Source organism: Oryctolagus cuniculus, chromosome 1, assembly GCF_051225735.1.
Source record: "Oryctolagus cuniculus isolate XC-2025 breed Fujian yellow rabbit chromosome 1, ASM5122573v1, whole genome shotgun sequence".
In the NCBI taxonomy this organism is placed as follows: domain Eukaryota; kingdom Metazoa; phylum Chordata; class Mammalia; order Lagomorpha; family Leporidae; genus Oryctolagus; species Oryctolagus cuniculus.
In genome coordinates, this window is record NC_142867.1 from 104,065,450 (window position 1) to 104,093,288 (window position 27,839).

The 27,839-nt window shown below is 44.0% G+C and overlaps 1 protein-coding gene and 1 long non-coding RNA gene across 20 annotated transcripts in view; one reads left to right on the plus strand and one right to left on the minus strand.

Annotated features, from left to right (window-relative positions):
* The window catches only part of DIXDC1 (DIX domain containing 1), a 90,261-nt gene that overhangs the window by 50,070 nt on the left and 12,352 nt on the right, over window positions 1-27,839 (plus strand). For 11 of the 14 annotated variants that reach the window (XM_089333762.1, XM_070078086.2, XM_070078092.2 and 8 more), the window contains 12 exons: window positions 1,675-1,784; window positions 3,426-3,574; window positions 6,766-6,855; window positions 9,518-9,571; window positions 10,668-10,718; window positions 14,908-15,012; window positions 15,837-15,890; window positions 16,333-16,425; window positions 16,501-16,572; window positions 17,251-17,340; window positions 17,675-17,836; window positions 19,660-19,726. In XM_089333762.1, the coding sequence (XP_089189888.1) occupies window positions 1,675-1,784; window positions 3,426-3,574; window positions 6,766-6,855; window positions 9,518-9,571; window positions 10,668-10,718; window positions 14,908-15,012; window positions 15,837-15,890; window positions 16,333-16,425; window positions 16,501-16,572; window positions 17,251-17,340; window positions 17,675-17,836; window positions 19,660-19,726 (1,097 nt within the window). Of the gene's footprint in view, window positions 1-1,674; window positions 1,785-3,425; window positions 3,575-5,866; window positions 5,953-6,765; window positions 6,856-9,517; window positions 9,572-10,667; window positions 10,719-14,907; window positions 15,013-15,836; window positions 15,891-16,332; window positions 16,426-16,500; window positions 16,573-17,250; window positions 17,341-17,674; window positions 17,837-19,659; window positions 19,727-27,839 lie in introns of those variants that run through there. The other 3 variants (XM_089333803.1, XM_089333800.1, XM_089333815.1) reach the window with 2 other exon arrangements.
* Window positions 11,179-27,839, minus strand: part of LOC127483215 (uncharacterized) — a 32,092-nt gene continuing 15,431 nt past the window's right edge. The window contains exons 2-5 of one of the 6 annotated variants that reach the window (XR_016234671.1): window positions 20,563-20,595; window positions 17,684-17,796; window positions 16,097-16,518; window positions 11,179-11,396 (exon numbers count right to left, since the gene is read on the minus strand). This is a non-coding gene — a long non-coding RNA (uncharacterized LOC127483215). Of the gene's footprint in view, window positions 11,397-16,096; window positions 16,519-17,683; window positions 17,911-20,562; window positions 20,601-27,839 lie in introns of all 6 variants that reach the window. The other 5 variants (XR_016234666.1, XR_016234667.1, XR_016234669.1 and 2 more) reach the window with 5 other exon arrangements.

Here is a 27,839-nt window from a genome sequence, read left to right on the forward strand (position 1 = left end):
TTTGAAGTAGTTCAACACTTTCAAATGTTCTCTGTGGTTCTGAGCAGGAAGAGACTATATCCCTGACTGGGGTCATTCCCACCAAGGCTCTTAAACCCTGGATGTCGAAGAGGATGAGATGTTAGCCCTCAGGCTCTTCACAGCTCTTGAAATCTCTGGCTACCCCCAGTTGTGCTCGTGGTTTTATGCTGGTTTCCAGGAAGATGCAATGTTAACTCCTGATCGTGGTTGTGAGGATTAGCCTGGGAGACTTCAGGGGCACATTAAGTGGGTCAGTGAACCCTAGACACTTTCACTGTTGTCTGGGTGATAGATTTGGAAAGAATTCCTGAGAGGGGGCTGGGCTTGCAGACCCCTAAGCCCCTGAGATTGTTTCAGTGCTGATGTTCTCGAGGTGCAGCTCCGAGAGAAATGGCCCCGCTGCCTCCTTTATCTCCAGGGCCTGGAAGCATCAGCCTCACATTCCCTTCTCCTAGATTTGCTGTTCTGGGGATTTAGCGTTCCACTGCCCCTGAGGATCGGAAGAGTTTGTTCCAAGGCTAGTAGTTATATTGGGACTTAAGAAGTACTGAGAGGTTTCTGATGACAGTTTGAAAATACAGCAGAAGTATAAGTAACTCTTTGATTGGAGTATATCCAGTAAGCTTTTATTCCCCTTGCCCCCAGCAGGTTTTCCGCTTTGACACATTACCCTTCCGATCTTATTGTAGCTGAATCGTTGATATATCCCTGTACCTCTGACCAGTCTGGCAGCATATATACTCTGGCAATTTCTACCCCTGGACCTCCCACAAGCTACCCTCAAGCCTGTCCCTCGATTTGGGATGAACTCAGAGCTAATCTGCTATGATCTCTGGCTGATATTGTTTGTGTGATATATGTATATTGGAAATAGAATTTCCTTTCAGTTCCGAAAACTACTAAGACACACACTGGCAGCAGACTCTGACAGAGCCAGGAGATGGTATTGGTGGTAGTGGTGGGAGGTAAATAAAACAAAATGAAGGCCGGCGCCGCGGCTCACTAGGCTAATCCTCCGCCTAGCGGCGCCGGCACACCGGGTTCTAGTCCCGGTCGGGGCGCCGGATTCTGTCCCGGTTGCCCCTCTTCCAGGCCAGCTCTCTGCTGTGGCCAGGGAGTGCAGTGGAGGATGGCCCAGGTGCTTGGGCCCTGCACCCCATGGGAGACCAGGAAAAGCACCTGGCTCCTGGCTCCTGCCATTGGATCAGCGCGGTGTGCCGGCCGCAGCGCGCAGGCCACGGCGGCCATTGGAGGGTGAACCAACGGCAAAGGAAGACCTTTCTCTCTGTCTCTCTCTCTCACTGTCCACTCTGCCTGTCAAAAAAAAAAAAAATAAATAAAAAATAAAAATAAAAAAATAAAAACAAAATGAAACCTACAGTTCTTGAAATGCTGGATTACTCATCCTTCTGATAATTCGCTTCTCCATCAATTAGGTGTAAATGCAGCCTTGTAAAACAGACTTCCTGGACCGGGCTATTCATTCATTCAACGAGTTCATCATTCAACAGATAGTTGTTACTATGGGCTAGGTACTGTGTCGGGCATTAGGAGTAAGATGAACAAGAGCATGTCCCTGGGATAAATTATGGAAGTTGCCTTCTACACAGTTGTTGGTAATAATTACTTCTCTTCCTTTTTCTTTGATCACAGCCTGACTTCACCCAGTCCCATCCACAGTGCAAAGAGTGAATCTGTTATAACCCAGTCGGAGAAGGCAGATTTTGTGATTATTCCCCCTGAAGGAATAGAGAACAGAACAGGTACTGTCTCTCTGGCTCAAGAAACAGCTCTCAGGTTGAAGAGTATGGAGGAGCCTTTAAGCTCCTTGGCCTTCTCTCTTTCCATGGTCTCTATCTGCAGGCTTGGCTCAAGGGCTCTAACACTTCTGAGTCAATTAATGTGGTTCTCCTCTTGCAGAATGTCATTTCTTATGTCCTAGCTATCAGAAAACTTGTGGTAGCATAGATGGGCCTTTCCTTAGCTGGCTGCAAATGAATTAAGAAGTAATTTTGGGGCAGTTAAGAAGTCTTACTCAACAATTTTTTATATTTATTTATTTATTTGAAAAGCAGAGTTACTGAGAAAGAGGGAGAAAGAGAGAGACAGAGAGAGAGATTATGCATCCACTGGTTCACTCCCCAAATGGCTGCAACAGCTGGGGCTGAGCTAGGCTTGAAGCCCAGGAGCCTGGAACTTCATCCAGGTCTCCCATGTCAGTGCAGGGGCCAGAGTACTTGGGCCGTCTTCCGCTGCTTTCCCAGGTGCATTAGCAGGGAGCTGGATTGGAAGTGGAGCAACTGGAACTTCAGCCTGTGTTCGTATGGGATGTTGGTGTTACCTGTGGTGACTTAACCCACTGCACCACAACACCAGCCCCTCAACTAAACAATTTTTATTACTCCTATTATATACAAATAATGTCAATACTTTTCTCACTTAGATTTGAAATATACAGTATGAAATGTAATATTTATGAGAACATACAGAGAGCAGGTCCACATCTGGCTTGGTTGAGGGTTGTAGAAAGAACCACAAAGAGCTTCCATTGTTTGGACTTATTCCTCTGTCTCAATTGCTTTCCCTTTTATTACCTAAACATAGAAAGAAGCATGGAAGATGCAAAGCATGAGATTGAGATAGAATTTTATTCAGTCATAGGGAAGTAATGCAAGTAACACCCTCCAAAGGAAAACTGGAATTAAATCCTTCCGTACTGTGCTCCCCCGAAAGCCCTGGCATTAGTCCCAAAGAGTCTGGAACTCCTGGAGTCTGGGGAGGGAGAGGGAACATGTGTTCTCTCAGCCAGGCGCCACTGGGCCCATGTATTTTACCTCATAAAGTAGAGGAGGAAACTAGAGTTAAGAGACCTTCAAGACGGGAAAATGAGACAAAACCAGGGAGAGAGATTTAGCACTCTGTGTAAGTATACTTTTACTAGCTTGTTTCCTGTGTGACTCACCCGGTGCTATATTTGAAAGAGGTTCAGTTATGACTGAATAGTCAAAGAAATATTGAATCAAGGTCTCCCCTCTAAAGCTCTAGAGTAACCAAGAGGAATTTTGTTTTCATTGCATTTGACAGCTCATCTCCTGGCAAAATCAGCTTCTGGAAATCCTGTTTTAGGGAATTAGGAGTAAAATCTATGTGTTCCATACCAAGACTCTATCAGCAAGTCTTACTGCTTCTTAAGGATTTTAAAGAGGCTAAATTTCCCCCCACAAAGTACTGTGTCTGGGAGGCTGGAGCCAGTTCTTTATGCATCACAACCCCACCTGGTGGAAAGTCCAGGTTGTGCTGTGAGGACAGGTTCAGAAGGCAGTTGTCCCCAACCTGTGAACGCTTTCTGCCGGAAATAGTTTTCTTCAACATGAACTGTGCTGCTTGCTCCTTTCATTTTGTAGAAGAAAGAGATTCTCCATTATCCCGAGACTGGAGGCCAGGGAGCCCTGGAACCTATCTGGAGACCTCATGGGAAGAACAGCTGTTGGAACAACAAGAACATTTAGAAAAGGAAATGGAAGAAGCAAAGAAAATGATATCAGGACTACAGGTAGCTCTTACCCTCATAGTTTGTCCTGGGTGCACCTCTTGATTGTTATCAACTGAAAGTGAACTGATTTTAGTTTTATGTGAGGTTAGAGAAGAAAGGAAAGTTCAGATGGAGGAAGTAGGACCCAAAAAGCGAAATTCCTTGTGTGAGCACTTTAAATGGACTTGTAGATTGTTGTTTGTAGCACAGCTGTTAGGATTTTCCCAAGCCCAGGAGTCACTACTGATCCCTCCCACACCCTGGTTCTGACTCCGCTTTACAGGGGGGTTTGTCTCCTTTACGCGGTTACAGACCTGCAGTTGCAGCTGTCGCAAAGAATTGCACTGTAAATAGTTAGAATTTTCTCCTAGGAATTCTCCAGCGGAAGAGTGTAAGAGCCAGAAGCGCTGCCAGGTTTCCATTTTCCATTAGTCGAGCTAAAGGATTTCATCACTCCTGTTGCATTTGCAAGTGGATGCCAGGGCTTAGTGATCAGGTAGAAGAGGTTTTCCTTGAGCAAAAAAGCCTTTCAGTTTTCCCTGTACCTGCAGTGTCAGCTCAGCAAATGTCCCTCAGAGACTGACTGACCCACTTGACATAGCTCCCACCTGAATGGTCTCCTCTGTCCTCTCTCTGCGTATCTGTCTGTGTTTGGGGGAGGCCTTGTAGTGTGCTGATGACCCTGAAATTGCCTAGGAATATTCCTTTCTGTTTGTGCTGGGAACCGTACTGCTTCTGAATTGTGAAATATTTATGGATAGGTAAACAAAGCCCACATTATGTGTGTGGCTCTGACAGCCGGCAGGCGGTGGAGGGTGTGCTCCCAAGCCAGCCAGCAACAGGGTGGGGACACAAAGGGTTCCTGGAGAGAAAAGGAGATTGGTGCTGCAGTAGAACAATTTGCATAATGTATACCCCAGGAACTGGGAAGGGCTGGGGCAGTGTTGATTGCCGAAATAATCCCAAAGAAAGTTGTTGGTTTTTCCCCATTTATTCTGTATTTTAAGAATGGCTGGCTTTCAGATCCCTTTTCTGCCATTTCTTTAAAGAGTACCTTAAGGGGATGTTTTTGTTGTTCTGTGTTTTAATAGAAGGTATTCCTGTAGAACATTGGGATTATACCCAGCCCAGGTTTTTCCACAATAATTTGCATTATGGAAACATAGTTATCCATCAATTTGGCTCTCAATTTGGTTTACATTTCTTATTCTGGAAGAAATTCGATGGCAGATTAGATAGAAAAAGAAGAGAATTGACAGGCAGAAAGTCAGCATCTTAATATTCACTGCCAACAGAGGAGTTTTAATTCACAGCCACATGATCACAATGAGAATTCAGTTCCATTGTAGAATACAAAAGGGCTCACAGCATCCACTGGGCTTCTTAACTCTTTCAGTGATGAACAAGTTGCATGTTAAGCCACAGCTAGGATTTCTGACTTATTAGTGTGCCTTAGTTAGAGGCTGTTGAGCGGTTTGACATTCGAGTAGATGTTTCTCTAATGTTCCTCTCCCTTAGCTCCCTACAGCCCACTGGCTTCTTACCCATGACTATGCCTTCCACCATGACTCCAGGGGCTAACCAAATTCACTTGCTTTTTTAAAATTTTCTTATTGCTGTTTGGTAGGTAAGCCATTGTCTGAATTTTAAAAGTTCATTTTGATGAAATTATGTTATATTTATTGAAATAGGACTTACCCTGGACAACTCTTTGAGGCACAATTGTGATATCAAATAGAGACTATTTCTCATTCTTTCACAGAGCTAACAAAGTCTTCTGATACCTACCTACCCACAGGGGAAGACCCAAAGGATTTTTGTTTATTTATTTTCATGTACTTGAAAGTGGAGTGACAGAAACAGAGAAAGATACAGAGAGATAGTACCAGTGCTGTGGTGCAGTGGGTTAAGCTGCTGCCTTTGAAACTGGCATCCCATATTGGAGTGCCATTTTGAGTACTAGCTTCTTTACTTCTGATCTAGCTCCCTGCTAATGTGCCTAGGAAAGTAACAGATGATGGTCCAAGTACTTGGGCCCCTGCCATCCATGTGGGAGGCCTGGGTAGAGTAATAGGCTCCTGGCTTCAGCCTGGCCCAGTCCCATCTGTTGTGGCCATTTGGGGGAGTGAACCAGAGTATGGAAGATTCTCTCTCTTTCTCTCTCTCTCTTCACCTTTCAAATAAATAAATCTTATAGAAAAGGGAGAGGTTTTTCCATACTCTGGTTCATTCTCTAAATGCCCACAACAGCCAGGGCTGGGCCATCCAAAGCCAGGGGCTCAATTTGGATCTCCTATCTGTGTGACAGGGGCCCAAGTACCACAGCCATCACCTGCTGCCTGTCAAGGTTTGCATTATCAGGAAGCTGAATCAGAAGCAGAAGCAAGACCTGATCCCAGGTACTATGGTATGGGATGTGAGCATCTCTGGTGGTGGCTTAACCCAGTGTGCTACAACATCTACTCCAGATCTAAGTTTTGTGAACCTTGAAGTACTCGTATGTGATTTGGGAGGCCTTCTTTAAGAGTAAGATTACAAAAGTATGAGTATAATATTAGGTGTAAGGTCTTGAGAGGGGCAGTGCAGTAGGAGCCTGGACTTGAACTTCCTTGGCTTCAGGGTAAATCTGCCTCCCTGTTCTACACACTAATGGCCTAATAAAAACAGAGCTTGGTGTGAGGAGTTGAAATGAATGAGGACATCTTTGTGCAAATGTTTTCCTTCTTGTTCTATCCAAGTTGCCTTAGGGAGTAAAAATGAAGAATTATTAAAACAAAAATCAGACAAACCAAAGTCAGTCTTCTAAATGTATTCTAGATAATTCCCCACCATAGACTTTTCTAAGCCAGGATAATTCTGCACTGCTTTTAGATCACATTCCATCTGGTAAAATTTAATGCAAGCCACTCCAGTTTGAAATGTGTCTGTTATTTCTGAAGGGAAGGTTGGTTTGTTTTCCTCTGAGGCCAAGAAGTCTTAGAGCAGTGGATTCATGTGCATCCAGTGAGAGGAAAGAGGCCTAGAGTGTAGGCCTGGCACAAGGAGCCAGTTCCAAGGGGAACAACTAGAAGGATTTCAGGAGCAAAACTTACCAAGGAAATTTCTAAAGGAAGCCAGGTTGAGCTTTCAGTTCTGGTGAGCTTAGCAGGCCAACTCTGGCCTAAGTCATCTGCTGGGGAGTTAAGTTTCTTTCTGCCTTTGTGGTTATTCAGGCCTTACTACTCACTGGATCCTTACCTGAAGATGAACAGGAGAGGCCCTTGGCCCTCTGTGAACCAGGAGTCAACCCCGAGGAACAGCTGGTGAGAGCTCCATCTTCGGTGACTGGGCATTACTTCTGGTTATTGCATTTGATGTATTTTTAGCATTTGATCTGCTGACCCTGTCTTCTTCTTCTTCTTTTTAAAAGAATTATTTATTTATTTGAAAGGTGGAGTTACAGAGAGAGGCAGAGAGAGAGAGAGAGAGAGAGAGAAACAGAGAGACTTAGAGATATCTTCCACCCACTGGTTTACTCCCCAAATGGCCACAATGGGTAGAGCTGTGCAGATCTGAAGCCAGGAGTCAGGAAGTTCCTCCAGGTCTCCCACGTGGGTGCAGGGGCCCAAGCACTTGGGCCATCTTCTACTGCTTTCCCAGGCCATAGCAGAGAGCTGGATTGGAAGTGCAGCAGCTGAGTCTCAAACTGGTACCCACTGGAATGCCGGCACTGCAGGCGGTGTCTTTACTGGCTATGCCACAGCGCTGGCCCCTGACCCTGCCTTCATGAAATGTACTTTTCCTTGACTCCCATGCTTTGCTTTCCTCCTGCACTTTTTTAAAATTTTTATTTTTTTAAAAAAGATTTATTTATTGAAAGACAGAGTCACAGAGAGGCAGAGAGAGAGAGAGAAGTCTTTCATCCCCTTGTTCACACCCCAAATGGCTACAACAGGCAGAGTGGGGCCAATCCGAAGCCAGGAATTAGGAGCTTCTTCCAGGTCTCTCATGTGGGTGCAGGGGCCCAAGGACTTAGACCACCTTCTGCTGCTTTCCCAGGTGCATTAGCAGAGAGATGGATCAGAAGTGGAGCAGGGGGAACTTGAACTGGCGTCCATATGGGATGCTGCGCGGCAGGCAGCCTGTGGTGGCTTTACTGGCTAAGCCACAATGCCTCCCCCACCTCCTACACTTTTGACTGCTCTTTCTTTCATCATTCATTCAGTCACCAAATATTTGTTGAGTGCCAACTATGGGCAGCCTGTTTGAAAGTGCTGGAGATATGGTAGTGAGAAATCAGACCTATCCTTGTAGAGTTTCATTCAGGTCTCCTTTGAAGCTTCTCTTTGTGCCAATGGTTTCACTGTTGGCGCCCCTGGGTGTTCTGCTCTGGGCTCTCACATGTTTTACATGCTCACTGGGTCACTAGGGCAGTATTATTTGCCTCCATGGCATCACTCTCTTCCCACCTGCTTCTCATTTATGTATTTCCAGCTCAGTGCTCTCCAAGAAATTCAAGATTTCTTTATGCAACTTACATAATTTCCTACTGCTCATCTCCACTTGTATGTCCATAAACTCAATTTCAGTGAGTCCTCATTTTAAGGCTTTTTTATAGTCCATTAAACCACCAAAGCTACTTGTCCCTTTGGATATCTGTTTCAAATCTGTGTATCCAAATGCCCCAAACAGAAATCTGGTTACCATCCTTGAACCTTTTTTTTTTTTTTTTTAAGACTTATTTATAAAGTAGAGTGACAGAGAAAGAGAGGTAGAGACTGAAATCTTCCATTCTCTAGTTCATTCTCTAAATGGCCTCAACAGCCAATGCTGGGCCAGGCCGAGGCCAGAAACTGGAACTCCATTCTGGTCTTCCACATGGGTGTCAGGGTTCCCAGTACTTGGGCCATCTTCGGCTGCCTTCCCAGGTGCATTAGCAGGAAGCCAGATCAGAAGTGGAGCAGCCTGGACTCAAACTGGCACTCCAGTATGGGATGCTGGCTCTGCAAGCAGTGACTTAACCCACTGTGCCTCAATGCCAGCCCCTCCTTGAATCTTTTTTGATCCTTTGCTATATATCCAGTCAGTAAATTTTAACAATTTACACTTTTAATATCTTCATCTGATTTTTTCCAATCTCACAAGTCACTTTGTTAATTCAGGCCTTCATCTGGTATTCTAGGGCCTTCTAACTGAATTTTTCTTATTTCTTTCCTGTCTTCCTCTGATTCATTTTCTCTAATACAGCAAGAATAATTTACTTTTGTTATTCTAACAAAATACCTGGATCAGCTAAATTTGAATGAGAAAAGGTTATTTAATTCACAGTTTTGGAGACGCAGAGTCCAAGTGGCACAGCTGCAGGCTTTGGCTCTGGGGAGGGGCCCAAGACATGTGACAAGGCATGTTTACAGGAAAGGTGGCATGGCAAGCTAGGGAGCAGAGAGTGGTGACCTAAACTCAAGCCATTATAACCTTCCTATGGGAACTCAAAAGGCCACTTAAGAACTACCTTCTGAGGCACTCGCACAGTGACATAAGGACCTCCCACTAGGCCCTACCTCCTAAAGATTCCCCCCACCATGGGGACCAAGCCTTTAACGCGTGGGCCTCTGGGAGACATTCAGCATACAAACGATAGCATTACCTCATAGGCGGACTTAATTTTGTCACCTGTCTACATGAAACTTTTCATTGGTTCCCTATTGCCCTCACTTGCCCTTAGTGATCTGGCCCCTGCTTTCCTCTCCAACTTCATTTCTTGCCATTTTGTCTTCTTCATACCCCACCTCTGCATTTGACCACACACACATAAATTCTGAGCTTTATCCATATTGATCTACTCTGGGCACATGCTTCCATCAGAGGGCAGGATTTGTTTGCTGTTACTCTATGTGTCTAGGAGGTGCTCAATAAATATTTGTTGACTGGATGGCCTCTGAGCTTCACAGCATATGAGCATAAACTTTTTTTGTCTTTATTCAGATCATAATCCAAAGTCGACTGGATCAGAGTATGGAGGAAAATCAGGACCTAAAGGTATGTTAGAACGTGTATATTTTTTGCTTTCAGAAAAATTATGGGAATGTTACAGACTATACTCAGGATAGTAACAGGGGCGAGAAAGGAATTGCCATGTTGGCTGTATCTGGCCTTATTATGTCCTTAACTTGAGAGAGAGAGATGCAGCCCAAATATGTCTTAGAGGTAACACCTTTCTAATTTTGGTGGTAATAGATATCTATATCATTGTTGACTATACCTTTTTATATGTTTGGAATATTTCCTATTATTAACTAAAATATTAATTAATATAAACTAAAAGAAGAAAAGTGGATCCAATGTAAGTGTGGTCTTTTTGATGACTACTTTCTGTTTTCCAGAATCCTTAAAGAGCAGTGCTTCTTCTTTTTATTTGAGTCACATGTATATGGCTTAATCCTTTCCCAATAAACATGCATAAACATACTCCCAGGCCTGAATTCTTAATAGAGTAACTCTTGAGCCTCTCTGTGGAAACATTAAGAATCCCGTTTTAGATATGTTAATACAATTGGAAAAGAGAATAGGGGCTGGGTTCTGGGTGTGCTTTTTCTAAAATCTGTTTCCTAGTAATAATAATATACCTGTATTTAATCTATTTTAAGGGAGGGTTAATGATGTGGCACTTAATTATTAGATCAAATGTGCTTTTATTTGGACTGCAGAGAATACCTCCTTAGAGAATCAGGAGTACTGCGACTCTTTGCTGAACATCAAGAAGTGGGATAGCTATGCAGTCACTGGAGCAGTCATATTTACTTATGCTCATATATTTGAGTGAAAGGGGTTTAGATTATTATGATTGGATTTTCCTGTTGGTGGGGACTGCTGACTGTGGTGAGCCTGGGTGTTCTCCCTTGGGGAGACTCTTCTCTGCCTGGCAGGGAGGCCAGGGTGCCACCGAGAACCATGGGCTGGGTCCTGGTGTTGTTTCTACCAGCCAGCCTCTACTGGTTACCGAGTCACCCCTCAGTAGAGGGTTAATTTTTCATGGAATGGTCAACTGGGTTTTGTCTTCTGGCTGACAGCGTGAGGTAATGCGTCTGAAGCGACCCAGATGCCTCCATCTGATCTAACTATATTTGGTTTGCAGAAGGAGCTGCTGAAGTGCAAACAGGAAGCCAGAAACTTGCAGGGGATCAAGGTAAAAAGGAGACACCTAATTCTTTAACTAAAAGACTGCAAGGTATTTGTTGGTGAGGGGTGAGAGCTGAGCAGGATAGTTGGGATTTGCTGGGGGCCTTTAACTGGCCCTTTGCCACTGGTAAAGAAAGGATGTTGTGAGTGGAAGTAACACATGTTGACCCCTGTATGTTTGTTTTGCTGGGCTTATTTCTGGTAGTTATATATCAAGATGCTGCTACTTCCCTCTGTGGCCCTCGATTGTGTCTGTTTGTAAAATATCCTCTTCAGTTTGAAAGAGTATCCTTTTAAAAGAGATTGTAATTTATTTAATTTTTAAATAACATCCAAGTGGATAAATGTATAAAAGGGTAAACAGTGAATGAAGACTGCCTGCCAGCCCTGTCCCCCAGTCACCCGTTCTCTTTCCATGAGGCAGCTTATCAGTTATAAGCAAGTATGTACGCATATCATCTCCCACATTTTTTAAAAAAGATTTATTTATTTGAAAGGCAGAGATACAGAGAGGCAGAAGCAGAGAGAGAGAGAGGTCTTCCATCCACTGGTTCACTCCCCAGATGACTACAACGGCCGAAGCTGTGCCGATCTGAAGCCAGGAGCCAGGAGTTTCTTCCAGGTCACCCATGCAGATGCAGGGGCCCAAGCACTTGGGCCATCTTCTACTGCTTCTACTGCTTTCCTAGGCCATAGCAGAAAGCTGGGTCAGAAGGGGAGCAGCTGGGACTCAAACCGGCACCCATAGGGGATGCTGGCACTGCAAGCAGTGGCTTTACCTGCTATGCCACAGCGCCGGCCCCCTCCCCCACATTTTTTTTTTTTTTTTTTGACAGGCAGAGTGGACAGTGAGAGAGAGAGACAGAGAGAAAGGTCTTCCTTTCCCGTTGGTTCACCCTCCAATGGCTGCTGCGGCCGGCGCACTGCGCTGATCCGAAGCCAGGAGCCAAGTGCTTTTCCTGGTCTCCCATGCGGGTGCAGGGCCCAAGCACTCGGGCCATCCTCCACTGCCCTCCCGGGCCAGAGCAGAGAGCTGGACTGGAAGAGGGGCAACCGGGACAGAATCCGGTGCCCTGACCGGGACTAGAACCCGGTGTGCCGGCGCTGCAGGCAGAGGATTAGCCTATTGAGCTGTGGCGCTGGCCCCTCCCTCACATTTTTACCCACATTATAATATACTGTACAAACAGCCTGACAACTGGTTCTTCTTTTTTTTTTTTTTTCCATTTAGCAATGTATCTTAGAGGTCATTCTATTTCAATATATGCTGACCTTCCCAGTGTTTCTATGGCTGTACAGTGTTTCAGTATGTATCTGTATGATCATTTATTTACTCAGTCTACTATTGATAGTATTTTGGATTATTTCTACTCTTTTGCTGATACAACAGTGAGCTAACTAATGAACTTGAATATATTTGATTTCCCTCAAGTAGGAGTACTCGTATATCTGCTGAATAAATACCTAGAAGTAGAAGAGATGTTCTTTTTTACTTTAACGATTTATTTATTTAAAGGCATAGTGACAGGGCTTGACATTGTGGTGTAGTGGTATAAGCCACCACCCATGATACTGGCATCCCATATGGACGCTGGTTCTAGTCTCAGCTGGTTCTAGACTCAGCTGCTCTGCTTCTGATCCAGCTCCCTGCTAACACTCCTGGGAAGCAGTGGAAGATGGCCCAAAGACTTGAGCCCCTATCACCCACATGGGAGACTTGGATGAAGCTCCTGGCTCCTGGCTTTGACCTGGCTCGGCCTTGGCCATTGCAGCCATTTGGGGAGTAAACCAGCAGATGGAAAATGTGTGTGTTTGTGTGTGTGTGTGTGTGTATGTGTGTCTCCCTCTATCTGTCACTTTGCCTTTCAAATAAATAAAATAAATCTTTAAAAAGCAGAGTGGTGGAATGCATGGGGAGTTAAGAGAGAGAATCCACTGGTCCACTCCCCAAAAGACCTCAACATCCAGGTCTGGCCAGTTTGAAGCCAGGAACTCCATCTGGGTCTCCCACACAAGTGGCAGGGGCCAAAGCACTTGGGCCATCTCCTGCTGCCTTCCCAGGCACATTACCAGGGAGCCGGATGGAAGCGAGGCAGCTAGAACTTAAACTGACACTCCCATGTGGGATGCTGTCCTTGCAAGCGGCAGTTCACCTGCTGTGCCACAGTGCCAGCCCCAAGGTTGCTTTTAATGTGCTGCTTTCCCTTAAAGTGTAACTGACTTGGACTAGCCTACAGTGTAACTATAGCACTTTCCAAAGTATATGCTGATCCTAAGAGCTTTGAAACTTTTCAAAAAGCAGATAAACTCTGTGGTCAAATAAATTTAAGAAATGCCCTACAGGCTTAAAGACTCAGTGAGTAACAGCATATTACTCACTGTTAAAGAAAGATTAAAGGAGATCTGTCATAAGGACGTTTGCCTAAAACGTTTAGAATTATTAACCACAGAGGCCTTTTCTCCCATGAAATTCATCAGCATCCCTTGGAGCACCCTTTGGGAACCACTTCTCCAGACCATAGATGCCAGGAACCTCTTATACTATATTTGCTTTATACTGTTACGCCAAACTGCACAATTAAGAATGGGCTTCAGGAGTGGGCATTGTGGCACAGTTAAACTTATGCTTGCAATGGCCATATCCTGTATTAGGGCACCAGCACGAGCAAGTCCCATCTCCTTTGCTTCCAGTCCAGCTCTCTGCCAGTATGCCCGAGGAACAGCAGGTGATGGCTCAAGTACTTGAGTTCCTGCCATCCTTGTGGGAGACCTGGTTGGAGTTCCTGACTCCTGGCTTATTGCGGCCATTTTGGGAGTGAACCAGAGGATAGCAGATATCTCTCTCTCTCTCTCATTTTCATTCTCTTTTTCTGTCACTTTGCCTTTCAAATAAACCAAACCAAAACAAAACCAAATGTGCTTCCACATTCTCCAGAGCTTGACCATTTCTTTGCAGTCTGTGAGGAGAAAATTGAGGACAGATGTGCTGGAATGAAGCCCTAGTCCACTGGTTCAATCTGAAGTCACCATGAGTGGAGGAATGTGTTTGGCTGACCCTTTGAGTAAATATATCTAGCCTATCTTCTCTTAGGCATGGCAGGAACTAAAAGGGTTCAACCTGTGGGAAAAATAGCCTAACACTGGTAAGATCCTAGGAGACTGGCAAGAGGAACCATCAGTCTAGTTCTGATCAGTAGAAATGTAATTGCAGCCCTGGTCTAAAATGAGCACTGGAAGCCAACTGAAGTAGAAAAACAGCAAAGTTCTAGAAAACAGCATGAGAGGGAATCCAGGGATTCCAGGCAGCAGGAATAGGGCCTATCCCTCTAGGAAAAGGGAACTGATAAAAGAAGTACAAGAAAAAAGACCTAGCCGGCGCCGTGGCTCAATAGGCTAATCCTCCACCTTGCGGCGCCGGCACACCGGGTTCTAGTCCCGGTTGGGGCGCCGGATTCTGTCCCGGTTGCCCCTCTTCCAGGCCAGCTCTCTGCTATGGCCAGGGAGTGCAGTGGAGGATGGCCCAGGTGCTTGGGCCCTGCACCCCATGGGAGACCAGGAAAAGCACCTGGCTCCTGGCTCCTGCCAGGATCAGCGCGGTGCGCCGGCTGCAGCGGCGGCCATTGGAGGGTGAACCAACGGCAAAGGAAGACCTTTCTCTCTCTGTCTCTCTCTCTCACTGTCCACTCTGCCTGTCAAAAAAAAAAAAAAAAAAAAAAAAAAAAAAAAAAAAAAAAAGACCTAACCTAGATTATTCATATACCCAAAATATAGATGAGGAAGCCAGGATAGGAGGAAGGAGAGTACACTGTCCAAGGTCAGTGTCACAAAAGTAGTAAGTGGTAGACTTGTAATTTGAATATAAGTTTATCTGATCCCAAAGACCACTCACTGCATCCCCCATGACACCTAGGACTCTCAGAATTGAAGCAAGGGTAGGAGTCAGTAGTAAGCAAAGGGGAAATCAGATTGCAGTCAGCCTGATAGGATGATGGGTGGGATTTTCCTTGAGATGCTAGTGTCTTTGAGGAGGAGAGAAAAACCCCTGCTCGGCTCCCTGTGAGAAGATCCTTATTGTCTTTTAGTCTCCCACTTGGAATCAATTCTGGTTACACAGTAAAGGAGTTAGTACCTTTCGGTAATAACTGGCTGATTAATTTAATTGAGACCACAGTAATTAGTGTGCTCTTTCCCCCCAGGATGCCTTGCAGCAGAGATTGGCTCAGCAGGATACGTCTGTTCTGCAGCTCAAACAAGAACTACTGAGGGCAAATATGGACAAAGATGAACTGCACAACCAGAATGTGAGTTCTGTGTGTGAACTCTGACCTTGTTGATACCCACGAACAGGATAGGGTACTGCATGAAGTGCTCTGGGGTCTCCCATCTTCGTCTCCCTTCTCTTGCCTCTGGGAGGCCTGCCCTCAGTGTCTGCATTTTATTCTCCATCAGACTCATCTCTTTTCTTAGGTAGAAGCCCATGTCAGGCGAGGTGGCAGGGTCTTTGAGTCCTTCTTCAACCTTGGTGACAGTGAGGCTAAACTGTGGCTCGAATAGTGATTACCTCACTAAAGACATAAATAGAAGCCATGTATCTTTCCATAATCATACCCTCTTCATGTTGTATACTGTGACTACCAGCATTAACTCTGATTACTGAGTAGCTGGTGCATTAGCTTTTTATCACTCAAGACAAGTTTTTTACGAAGAAAGGAGGTTTACTTTGGCTTACAGTTTTGCAGTTCACAGTCCCAGACTGGGTGGCCCCATTGGCTCAGCTATCTGGTGAGGCCAGAGGATGGCAGTGGCAGAATGAGTGCAGAGGAGGGGTCACATGGCAAGCCAGGGGCAGAGGGAGAGCCGCCAAGCCCGACTCAGACTGACGTAATCTGCTCTCTCATGAGAAGTACCTTCTGAGAGCCTGGCCCTCAATGAACTAAGGAACTCCCCCTGAGAGCTGCCTTCTAGACAGCATGGTTGGATCAAGTCTCCACCAGCCCATGACTTTGCGGCTTCAAAGTCTGCATGAGTTGGGGAGCCAAATCATGTTCAAATTGTAGCAGCTGGGTTCCTTAAGGATTGGTGGACAACACCTGCATGCCCGTGACTTGTTCCTCTACTCTTGCAGGTGGATCTACAGAGGAAGCTAGATGAGAGGAATCGGCTCTTGGGAGAATATCAGGTAAGAGTGCCTATTTGTTGGTTTGAAAATGACTTCCCTCTGACCCACCCATGATTGCTGTGGCTCAAAGAGTATTTAAGTATTCTGTTCCACCCTAGCTTTATGGAAGGAAATCTGTTTCTGTCCCCCTTGATTCACTGTCCCTGAAGGAAAGATACTGTAGTTAGGAGAAGGAGTAGGAGTCTGAAGCCTCGTTCTTGTCTTACCTTTATCTCTAATCAGCATGGATGGCGCAGAGTGGCCTTTAATGGGGATTCCCTTCCAAGAATCCTCAGCACTGTGTGAGACTGTTGCGGCATGTGAAGTCTTCCTGGTATAGCTTGAGGAGATGACTGTTCCTCCTAGGGCTCTACTTTACCGAGGCAGAAACTGCATTGCAAAGGGGGAACTGCTGAGTGTCCTTGGTTTTGCCACACATCTGAAAGCTTTGTCTCTGTTGCAGAAAGAGCTAGGGCAGAAGGATCGCCTCTTGCAGCAGCACCAGGCCAAGTTGGAAGAAGCACTCCGGAAACTCTCTGATGCCAATTACCAGCAGGTAAAAACATTTAGCCACTGACATTCCTTCCCCTTTGGTCAGAAGTCCTTTTCTAATTGGGTCTGTGTCTTGCAGGTGGATCTAGAACGGGAGCTAGAACACAAAGATGTCCTTTTGGCTCATTGTATGAAGAGAGAGGCAGATGAGGTAACCTAGAACCCTTATTAATGAGGCAAAGAGGTTGTTTCTGACTGAGAGCTGAACCAAGGCTGCAGGCCGCTTTGTTAGAAGACTCGTGAGAGGGTCAAGCGTTCCTGTAGGTTCCAGGATAAGAAAATCTATTTTTAAAACCCATCTTTACCAAACACTTCCAGATTTTGTGACCTTAACTTGCTTACTTTCTGAATCTTAGAAATAATACTCAAAAAGGAAAGGTAGATAATAGCAACCCTCTCTGTCATTATGAAGAATATGTAGGATAATCCACATGGATAACTAAATATAGTCCCATTAGGTCCATCTGAAACTGAGTCCAGCTCAAAAAGGTTGTTCTTATTTTTTGTTACCAAAGCAAAGGCAGGAGGTGCTGGGGCAGTGCTCTGAGGCCCTCCAGTGACTCTGACAGAACCTAGGTTGGAGGCCTCTGTAGACTGAGGTTCCCATTTCATTCACTCTGCATCCAGTGTGTGTACCAAGCACTAAGTGTAGCACCAAAATGGCACTGAGCAAAAGGGAAAGAAATGTGCACTTGTGAGACTTATATCTTAATAAGCAGTAAAAGCGTTAACTATATACAATGTCAGGGAGAGAGAGAAAAAAACTAAGCAGGACATCGTGGTTTGGAATTCTCTCTCTAACAAGCACCATTTCTTCTTGCTACTATAGGTGACCAACTACACTAGTCACAACTCTCAAAGCAACGGTTTTCTCTTTCCGACGGCAGGAAAAGGAGCTGCTTCGATCACCCACAGAGGGGTAGGTTCCCATGAGTTGAGTGTGGGCCTGCCACTTGTAGCTAAAGCCGGAAGACCCCAACCTTCAGCAGTGGACTAGGCTGTTTATATCAGTTACCTGATCCCTGCCTCTGTAGTGTACATAAAGATCTAAGGCAGTTATACAAAATTAGGAATTAGTGGGCAAACAGTAGGCCTGCTTTCGTGGAGTAACATTTCCTACAGATCACACCTCCACCAAAGTGAAAGGTCTGCTCTGGATTCCTCTCTCCTCTGTTTTCTTGAGCCCAGTGGTTGGGACACATACAATAATGTGGCAGTGGGCTAAGCCAACGGCACCTTGTCTCTGCCCACAGAGCACTGACCTGCAGCTTGTTCGCGATGCTCTCCGCAGCCTGCGCAATAGCTTCAGTGGCCACGATCCTCAGCACCACACCATCGACAGCTTGGAGCAGGGCATCTCGAGCCTCATGGAGCGCTTGCACGTCATGGAGACACAGAAGAAGCAGGAAAGAAAGGTACTTCTTTCACTCTGGTGGCTCTCTGGGGCAAGCTCCTGAGCAAGCCTGGCTTTAAAATGTTAATGTTGTGGCTGAAAGAGTAAAGCAACCCCTGTTCTACTTCAGTCCAGTTCCCTGCTAATGGCCTGGGAAAAGCAGCGGAAGATGGCCCAAGTACCTGGGCCCCTGCCATCTACATGGGAGACCTGGATGACGCTCCTGGCTCCTGACTTCAGCTTTGCCCAGACCTGGCTTTTGTGGCCATCTGGGGAATGAACCAGTGGATGGAAGATCTCTCTCTCTGTCTCTCCCTCTCTGTAGCTGTGACTTTCAAATAAACAAATAAATAAGATTAATAAAAAATGTTTTAATGTAGATGAAGGCCACACTAGAAAATATAAGACCTTGCCAAACAAATAAATCCAATATAAGACCTGGCTAAAAGCTTTTCTCTTTGTTTTTCCTCTCAGTGGAGCAGACTGTTCATCATGGTATAACAATCCAGGGAAAGAGTTCATGGTGACTCCTGCTCCAAGCAACTGCATACCCATCTAAGGAGCTGTTGTTCTTGATATCCCCTCCCCTCCCAGGTCTCCCTTTGCTACTTCTTCCTCTTTCCCCTCCTCCCCTGTACAAGCTTGGTATGGGATGAGAAAAGTATGTAGAAAATGCATCATAAACTATAAAGCATTTTTTTTCTCTCTTTTTTTTTTTTTTATTATTTTTGACAGGCAGAGTGGACAGTGAGAGAGAGAGACACAGAGAGAAAGGTCTTCCTTTGCCGTTGGTTCACCCTCCAATGGCCGCCGCTGCAGCCGGCGCACCGCGCTGATCCGATGGCAGGAGCCAGGATCCAGGTGCTTTTCCTGGTCTCCCATGGGGTGCAGGGCCCAAGCACCTGGGCCATCCTCCACTGCACTCCCTGGCCATAGCAGAGAGCTGGCCTGGAAGAGGGGCAACCGGGACAGAATCCGGCGCCCCAACCGGGACTAGAACCCGGTGTGCCGGCGCCGCAAGGTGGAGGATTAGCCTATTGAGCCACGGTGCCGGCCTATAAAGCATTTTTTTTAAGATTTATTTATTTATTTGAAAGTCAGAGTTACACAGAGAGAGGAGAGGCAGAGAAAGAGAGAGAGAGGTCTTCCATCTGCTGGTTCACTCCCCAATTGGCCGTAATGGCCCAAACTGTGCTGATCAGAAGCCAGGAGCCAGGAGCTTCTTCCAGGTCTCCCACACGGGTGCAGGTGCCCAAGGACTTGGGCCATCTTCTGCTGATTTCCCAGGCCATAGCAGAGAGCTGGATTGGAAGAGGAGCAACCAGAACTCGAACTGGCACCCATATGGGATGCCGGTGCTTCAGGCCAGGGCATTAACCCACTGTACCACAGCGCTGGCCCCTATAAAGCTTTTTTTAATTTAAAGGATTTTATTTATTCACTTGAGAGGCAGAGTTACAGCCAGAGGGAGGGAGAGACAGAGAGAAAGGTCTTCCAACTGCCAGATCACTTCCCAAATGGCCACAATGGCCAAAACCAGGAGTCAGGAGCTTCCTCCAGGTCTCCCTTGTGCATGCAGGAGCCCAAGCACTTGGGCCATTTTCTGCTGCTTTCCCAGGTCATTAGCAGGGAGCTGGATCATAATAGGAGCAGCTGGGACATGAACTGACACCCATATGGGATGCCAGTGGTGTAGGTAGAGGCTTAGCCTAGTATGCCGGTCCCAACTATAAAGCCTTTTATAAATGTACATGAATATTGGGATAAACATGTTCAATTTTATAATACCATGGAAGAAGTTATAGAAAAGTGTATAATTCTTGTCATTTTTATATGGTTCTCCAGGTTCGAGGCAAGTCCCCCAGAACTCAAGTAGATAGTGAATACCAGGAGTCCTGGCCCCCTCATTCAAGTAAGTACTCATTATTGCTCAGTAAGGTGTCTGAGCGTGTGACCAGAAACGTAGTATCTTTCGTGGTACCATTATTTTGGGGGATAGAATGTTTCTTATAATGGTTCACTTTATAATATTTTATTTTTGTAGCAGTACTGGAATTGAGCAGTACTGAAATTGACAGGGAAGATACACCATTGTTACTACCACCACCCCAAGTGCCATTTAGCCATGTGCAGGATGCCACTGACTCCGAGGGGTCAAAATGTCTTCGGAAAACATACACGCTCAAAACATTTACACTGAACAGAGCAAAATGTAAAACACAAAAACTTGGATACAGCTGCAGCTCATTCTACAGTCAAAAATAGCACAAAAAATTTCCACTTCTTCTTAGAGACAGTGAATTTAATTTCTTTGGAGATTTTCCTGAAAACTTTGAGGATTTAAAGGTCAGTCACTCAATTTAAGTCATACAAAGTTTACACCATCTAGTGGCCATGTTTAGGAAGTGTGTTTTAACCTGCTTGGTGCCCACTCAACATTTTTTTTCCTGTTTGGTCCAACTTGTTGGAAATCTACTCTGCCTGGTAATTTCTATTTTAATTTATATCTTACCTTTTGGTTTAATAATGTTCACCTTTTAAATATTTTACTCAGGCCTAATCTGTAATTACTTAAATGATAACAAGGACCGAATGGTAAAAAGCTGATGTGAACCAGTTTTCTATGTTACATGTACAATTTTAAAAACCACATTATAATTAAGTCTTAAAGTAGCACACTTAAAATAGTTGCACAAATATAAAATGTAAAAATTTTGAGAGTAAATAAAGCAGCATTCTCAAACTTACAATCCAGATATCTTTCCCTCTTGGGTGAAGTATCTGTACTGGAAATGAAACAGATTATTTTAGTACCAAAATAGTTTCAGTTTCTTTTTCCAGCAGTTCTTTGAAATGGTTCATTTCTATTTTCTACACAGGTTTGTACTTCAGTACTTTCTCTACATTAGTATAAACTGCTAATATAAATGGGCCTAAATATTTGGAAATTCTTTTTCTTCAAAAATTTAATAAATTCCTCTCTCTCTGGAAAAATTCTTTTATGCATATATGTTGCTAATTCAAAATATTGCAAATGATTTTATAGCTTCTTTTAACAAGTGCGTTAATCTAAATGATATCCACATTTGTAAACAAACTGAAATTCCTCTCATTTCATCAAATGCAAAGCATGATATAACTCTGCCAGTTCTCTAGCTACTGACTAATTTCTCTACATCAAACTTCTTAATAGTCTTTATTTCCTTTTCTTCCTCACTCTCCACTTACTACTCAGTCTACTACAGCCTAACTCACTCAGTTACCCCACTGAGTGTTCTTTCTGTTATGTTACCCTTGACTTTCTTGTTGCCTAATGAAGTAGTTACTTTTCACATCTTATCTCTGCTTGTCTTTTCAAAAGCATTTCATATTCTTAAATGGCATTCCTATTCTTTTTTTTTTTTTTTTTTTTTTTTTACTGATTTCATTTTATTTGAGCAAAAAGAACTTGTTCAGTCATCACATAAGTAAGCTATCTGGCCAGAGTAGCACAGAGGGATGGACATGTGTTTTGGTGCACAATGGTTCTGTCACTTTCTAATTATGTAACTTCCTGAGTCTATGCAGATTATTATTTTTTGTTTTACAGATGAGGGAACAGGGGTTTAGGTCAAATGCTTCCTATATCTCAGTATTTCAGTAACTAGTAAGCATCAAATTCACGTCTGGACTAAAGAAATACAATGAAAGGAAATGCTTCCCCTCTTTTTTCCTTCACTCTAGAAAAGCCCTTAGGTGATAATTATTGATGATATCATCTACATTTTATAATGTAATGGCCATGTGGTAGGCACTATCACATATTTCATACACGATATCATGTTTACAAATACTGAAGGCAAAGAGCAAAATTGTATAGGTTAAGAAGCTAAGATTCATAAAAACAGTCCATTCTATTGTTAGAATAACAGTAAATGAAGAGCTTGGATTGAAAATATTTTAACTGTCTCAATCCCAAACTATTTTCTTTTCTTGAAAACTTTCTTCTCCTTAAACTTCCATGCCAACCTATTATTCATTCAACAGATACTAGTTGATTGTTCATTATGTACCATCAGTGTTCGACACTGGAGATAGAGATGAACAAGATGCACGTGGTACCTGCCCTCACTGGACCTGAAGTCTAGAGAAGTAGATGTCCGATTTTTCTCTGACTTGTCTCTGAACTCTCCAGAGTCTCCTTTTCTCCTCCTCTTCTTTGTAACTCTTTAACGTTGATGTGTCTTGGAATTCCATTTGAGGCACATAGACTTAGGCCTCCTCATAATCTCTTTAGGCAATCTTTCTACTCCCATGGATTCAGCTACCTTTATGTGCTGATTATTTTAGCACTTTTATCTCTAATTCTAGCCCTTTTCTGAGCTTCATGATTGTTTTTGAATGAGAACAAAATCACTCTCTCTGTAGGTCCAAAGGCACTTCAAACTCGTATGCAAAGCTTGACATAAAACAGAAAAATATGCAGTACAGAATCACACAGATCTTGGATTCAGTTTTCGCTCTGTCACTTGATAGAATGTGTGACCATGGGCAATTGGGTTAACTAATCTCACTGTATCTTAGTTTAGCTTCCTTATTTATGATACAGAAATAATCTTAAGTATATAATCATTAAGTGAAATATAAGGAAATAATCTTGTAAATTTGCAGAATAGAATTGAGAGTTAAGAATAAACGCATTTATCTATAACCATTTGACCAATAGTCTCTTCAACAAGTGGTAATTTCAAACTGGATATCACAATGAAGTGGGATGAGACCTTTACCTCACATCATATAGAAAATTAACTAAGAATGGATCATGGCTGGCGCTGTGGCTCAATAGGCTAATCCTCCGCCTGCAGCACCAGCACACTGGGTTCTAGTCCCGGTCAGGGTGCCGGATTCTGTCCCGGTTGCTCCTCTTCCAGTCCAGCTTTCTGCTGTGGCCCGGGAGTGCAGTGGAGAATGGCCCAAGTGCTTGGGCCCTGCACCCCATGGGAGACCAGGAGAAGCACCTGGCTCCTGGCTTCGGATCAGCACAGTGCGCCGGCCGCAGCGGCCACTGGGGTGTGAACAATGGAAAAGGAAGACCTTTCTCTGTCTCTCTCTCTCACTGTCCACTCTGCCTGTCCAAAAAAAAAAAAAAAAAAAAAAAAAAAAAAAAGGATCATAGAGCTATATATGAGTCAAAACTAGAAAGAGAAAGAGAGAGAGAGAGATCTTCCATCCACTGGTTCACGCCCCAAATGGTCACAACGCCAGAGCTGCTGTGATCCAAAGCCAGGAGCCAGGAGCTTCTTCTGGGTCTCCCATGCAGGTGCAGGGTCCCAAGGACTTGGGCCATCTTCCACTGCTTTCCCAGGCCATAGCAGAGAGCTGGTTCAGAAGTGGAGTAGCCAAGACTAAAACTGGTGCCCATATGGGATGCCGGCACTGTAGCAGTAGCTTTACCCATTATGCCACAGCGCTGGCCCCTTATAAAATCATTTTTACCAGTATCATACTAATTCGGAGCTAGCCTTGTTAGTGAAAAGAATATAACTGTGGAGTTAAACAGAGCTATATTTTAACTAGTGCTGCCACTCAGGACCTTGCGGAACTCAGGAGCTGAACCCTTTACCCTCTAACCTCTATTTCTCAAGGGTAAATGTGGGTGAGAATTACTAGCTAATGAAGTAGCCATGAAAATTGAAAGAGGTACTGTGTTCAAGTTGTTAGTAGAGTAGCTGATCTGAAGACCATAGTTTGAAAACCACTGAACCGTAGATTTTTTTTTTAAGATTTATTTATTTGAAAGGCAGAGTTATACAGAGAGAGAGGGAGAGGCAGAGAGAGAGAGGTCTTCCACCTGCTAGTTCACTCCCCAAATGGCTGCAATGGCCAGAGCTGTGCCAATCCAAAGCCAGGAACCAGGAGCTCCTTCCGGGTCTCCCATGCAGGTACAGGGGCCCAAGGACTTGGGCCATCTTCTACTGCTTTCCCAGGCCATAGGAGGGAGCTGGATCAGAAGTGGAGTGGCCAGGACTCAAACTGGCACCCATATGGGATGCCAGCAATGCAAGCAGAAGCTTTACCCTCTATGCCACAGTGCTAGCGCCTGAACAATAGATTATTATCAATATTTACTGAAAGATGGCAGGTTTTACTTCAAACATATAATGATTATGCTAAATATGAATGGCCTGAGTGTATCAAAAGATTAGATATTGTCAAATTGGATGATAAAGTAAGATTCAATTATGTATGATTTATACAAATCTCACTGTAAATTTATCAATATAAAAGTAAAAGGATGGAAAAATAAATGCATGGAAACACAAATCAGTAGGAAACTGGTATCGTTATATTAGTAACAGATGAAATGTACTTCAGAACAAAGAATATTTCCAGGTATAAAGAGAGAGACTACATAATGATTAAGAGGTCAATTCATCCAAAAAGACAGCAATCCTAAAAATGTGTATTCCTAATAGCAATTTCAAAATGTAGCACAAACTGATAAAAAGGAGAAATAGATAAATCTGCAATTATAGTTGGAGATTTTAATACTCTGCAGTAATCAATACGACTAGAAGGCAGAACAATATTAAGAATATAGAAAGCCTGGACAACACTATCAAAGAACTTCCAAATGACATGTGGAGAACTCCAACTAATCATGGTAAAATGTACAGTCTTTTCGAATGCTTTGGAATATTCACCAGGGTAGTCCATGTTATGGCCATAAAACTCAACAAATTTGAAAGAATTGGAATAATATAGGGTGTATTTTCTTACCATTATGAAATAAAACTAGAGATCAGAAACAGAAAAATATCTGGAAAATGCCCAAATATTTAGAAATTGGTCATTGCACATCTGGATATCCTGTGGGTCAAAGAGTAATTAATAAAGAACATTGCAAAATATTTTGAATACAAGGAAAACTCAGTGCCTAGCCGTGTTGCAGAGCAGGTTAAGCCACTACCTGATCCACAAGTATCCCTTATCACAAGCGCCAATTTGAGTCCTGGCTGCTCTGCTTCTGATACAGCTCCCTGCTAAGGTGCTAAGAAACCAGCAGAAGATGATCTGAGCACTTGTGCTCCTGCACCCACACGTGAGCCTTGGATGGAGTTTTAAGGTCCCATCTTCAGCCTGGCTCAGCCCCATTAATTGAAGCTATTTGGAAAGTGAAACAGTGGATAGAAGGTCTTACTCTCTCTTTCCCTCTCTGCCTTTCAACTAAATAAATCTTTTTTAAAAATGCAATACATAAGGGTCCGGCATTTTGGTGTAGCGGGTAAAGCTGCCACCTGCAGTACCAGCATCCCATATGGGCACTGGTTCGAGATCTGGCTGTTCCACTTCTGATCCAGCTCTCTTCTATGGCCTGGGAAAGCAGTAAAAGATGGCCCAAGTCCTTGGGTCCCTGCACCCACATGGGAGACCCGGAAAAAGTTCCTGGCTCCTGGCTTCAGATCAGCACAGCTCCAACCATAGCAGCCATCTGGGGAGTGAACCAGAGGATGGAAGACCTCTCTCTCTCTGCCTTTCCTTCTCTCTCTGTGTAACTCTGACTTTCAAATAAATAAATAAATCTTAAAAATGATACATAAAATTTGTGGGATTCAGCAAAAGCAGTGCTTAGAATAAAATTTGTGGCATTAAGTACATACATGAAAATCAGGGGAAAGGACTCCAATCACTGGTCTCAATTATCTGAGCTTCCAGCCTCAGAAACATGAAAAACAAGAGCAAACTAAATCCAAAGCAAGCAAAAGGAAGGAATAGATATAGGAATGGGAATCAATGACAATGAAAACAGAAAATTGAAAAAAGTCAATCAAACCTAAAATCGGTTCCTTTAAAAGTTTAATAAAATTGATAAGCCTCTTGCCAGATTAGAAAAAAAAATAAGACATAGTTGGCAATATTAGAAATGAAAGAAGAGGCATCAGTATAGATCTTGGAGACATTAAAAGCATAATAAAGAATTATTATGGGCCGGCGCCATGGCATAGAGGGTAAGGCCACTGCCTGCAGTGCCAGCAATCCCATATGGCCGCCAGTTCAAGTCCTGGCTGCTTCACTTCCAGTCCAGCTCTCTGTATGGCCCGGGAAAGCAGTGGAAGATGGCCCAAGTCCGTGGGCTCCTGCACCCGCATGGGGGACCCAGAAGAAGCTCCTGGCTTCTGGCATTGGATCAGCATAGCTCTGGCCATTGCGGCCATCAGGGGAGTGAACCAGCGGATGGAAGATGTCTCTCTCTCTCCCTCTCTGCCTCTGCCTTTCTAACTCTGCCTTTCAAATAAATAAATCTTTTTTAAAAAGTCACCTTATATTTCATGGCATAACAAAAATTATTCCAACTGGATTATAAATCTAAACATTAGAACTAAGCGTCATTGTTCCTCACTAGTCATCTGAAACTAGTATCACTGATGACCTTTTTACCAAACCAGTCTTTGCATACTCTAGACTTCTGTGTGGCATTTGACACCATGATTACTCTTTACTGTTCTCCACAAATATGTACATCACATTTGTATTAGTTAAGCCTACCACAACAAAATACCATAGGCTGGGTGGCTTGAATAATAAAAATTTATTTGCTCACAGTTGAAAAGGCTGGAAGGAAGTACAAGATCAGGCTGCCAGTGTGGTTACATGCTGGTGAGGCTCTCTTCCTGTCCTCACATGGCTTAGAAGAAAGAGTTCTGGTCTTTTTCTCTGTGTGTCTTTTAAGATTTATTTATTTGAAAAGCAGAGTTGCAGAGAGAGAGAGTTTGAGAACTTCCATCCACTGGTTCACTCCCTAAATGACTGCAATAGCCAGGGCTGGGCCAGGCCGAAGCTAGGAACCTGGAACTCTATCCAGGTCTCCCATATGGGTACAGGGGCACAATCATTTGGGCCATCTGCTGCTGCCTTTCCAGGTATATTAGCAAAGAGCTGGATCAGAAGTGGAACAGCTGGGACTCGAACTTGTGCTCATATAGGATGCCAGTGTTGCAGATGGCAGCTTAACCTGCTGTAACACAGTGCTGGCCCTGTGGTGTCCGTTCTTAAAGGGGCACCAGTTATGTTGTGTCAGGGCTCCACCCTTATGATCTCATAAAACCATAATTACCACCGTAAAGGTCTTATCTCCAAAATAGTCACATAGTGGATTAGGGGTTTAGTATATGAATTTTGTGGGACACAATTCAGTCCATAGCAACTTTGTTTTCACATTTATTTTACTGTAATGCTTTTTATCTTGTCTAGACTTTGAGCTCCTTATGGGTTGGGATTGTATCTAGTATATATGTGTACCTCTAATACTTAATGCATAATAGGTACCTAATAAACATTTAAAATAAATAGATGACATAATTCACTCTGTCCCCTTGCCTTAAGGAATAGTATAACCATGCATCTGTCTTCCCAGACTGTAGATTTCAGGCATTTTTCACTTTCTGCTTCTGTATTAGCTTTTTGTTACTGCTCTGAAATGCCTAAGACAAACTCTGAAGAGAAAAGGTTTATTTGGGCTTATGGTTTCAGAGGTTCACAGTCCCACTGGTTCCACCAACTGGTGAGGCTGGAGGATGGCAGTGGCAGGGTGCATGCAGAGGGAGAATGATCACATGGTGAGCCAGGAAGCAAAGTGGCTGAGCCCAGCTGAAGCTTACATAACGAACCTTCTGAGGCAAACTACCTTCCAAGTGCATGCCCCTGACGACCCAAAGACTTCCCACTAGGAACACCTTCCAAACACCAAAATTGGGTTAAGTTTCTATGCTCCCAGACCATCAGCACAAGACTTGGGAATTTAAACATCTGCATGAATTTGGGAGTCATATCCTATTGAAACCATTATACCTTTTCTTCTCTGTGTTCAACTGTGTCTCTAGTATCAAGACTTCTACCTTCTGAAGGTCTTTTAAATCCATCCTTTTATCTGGCTCAAGGGCTACATGGAGCCCTGCCTTATCTTCCAGGTTGTTTTAATTGCCTCCTAGCAGGACTGCTGGTTTTCAGAGTTTCTTTCTTCTAATCCATACTTTGCAGCTAGATTG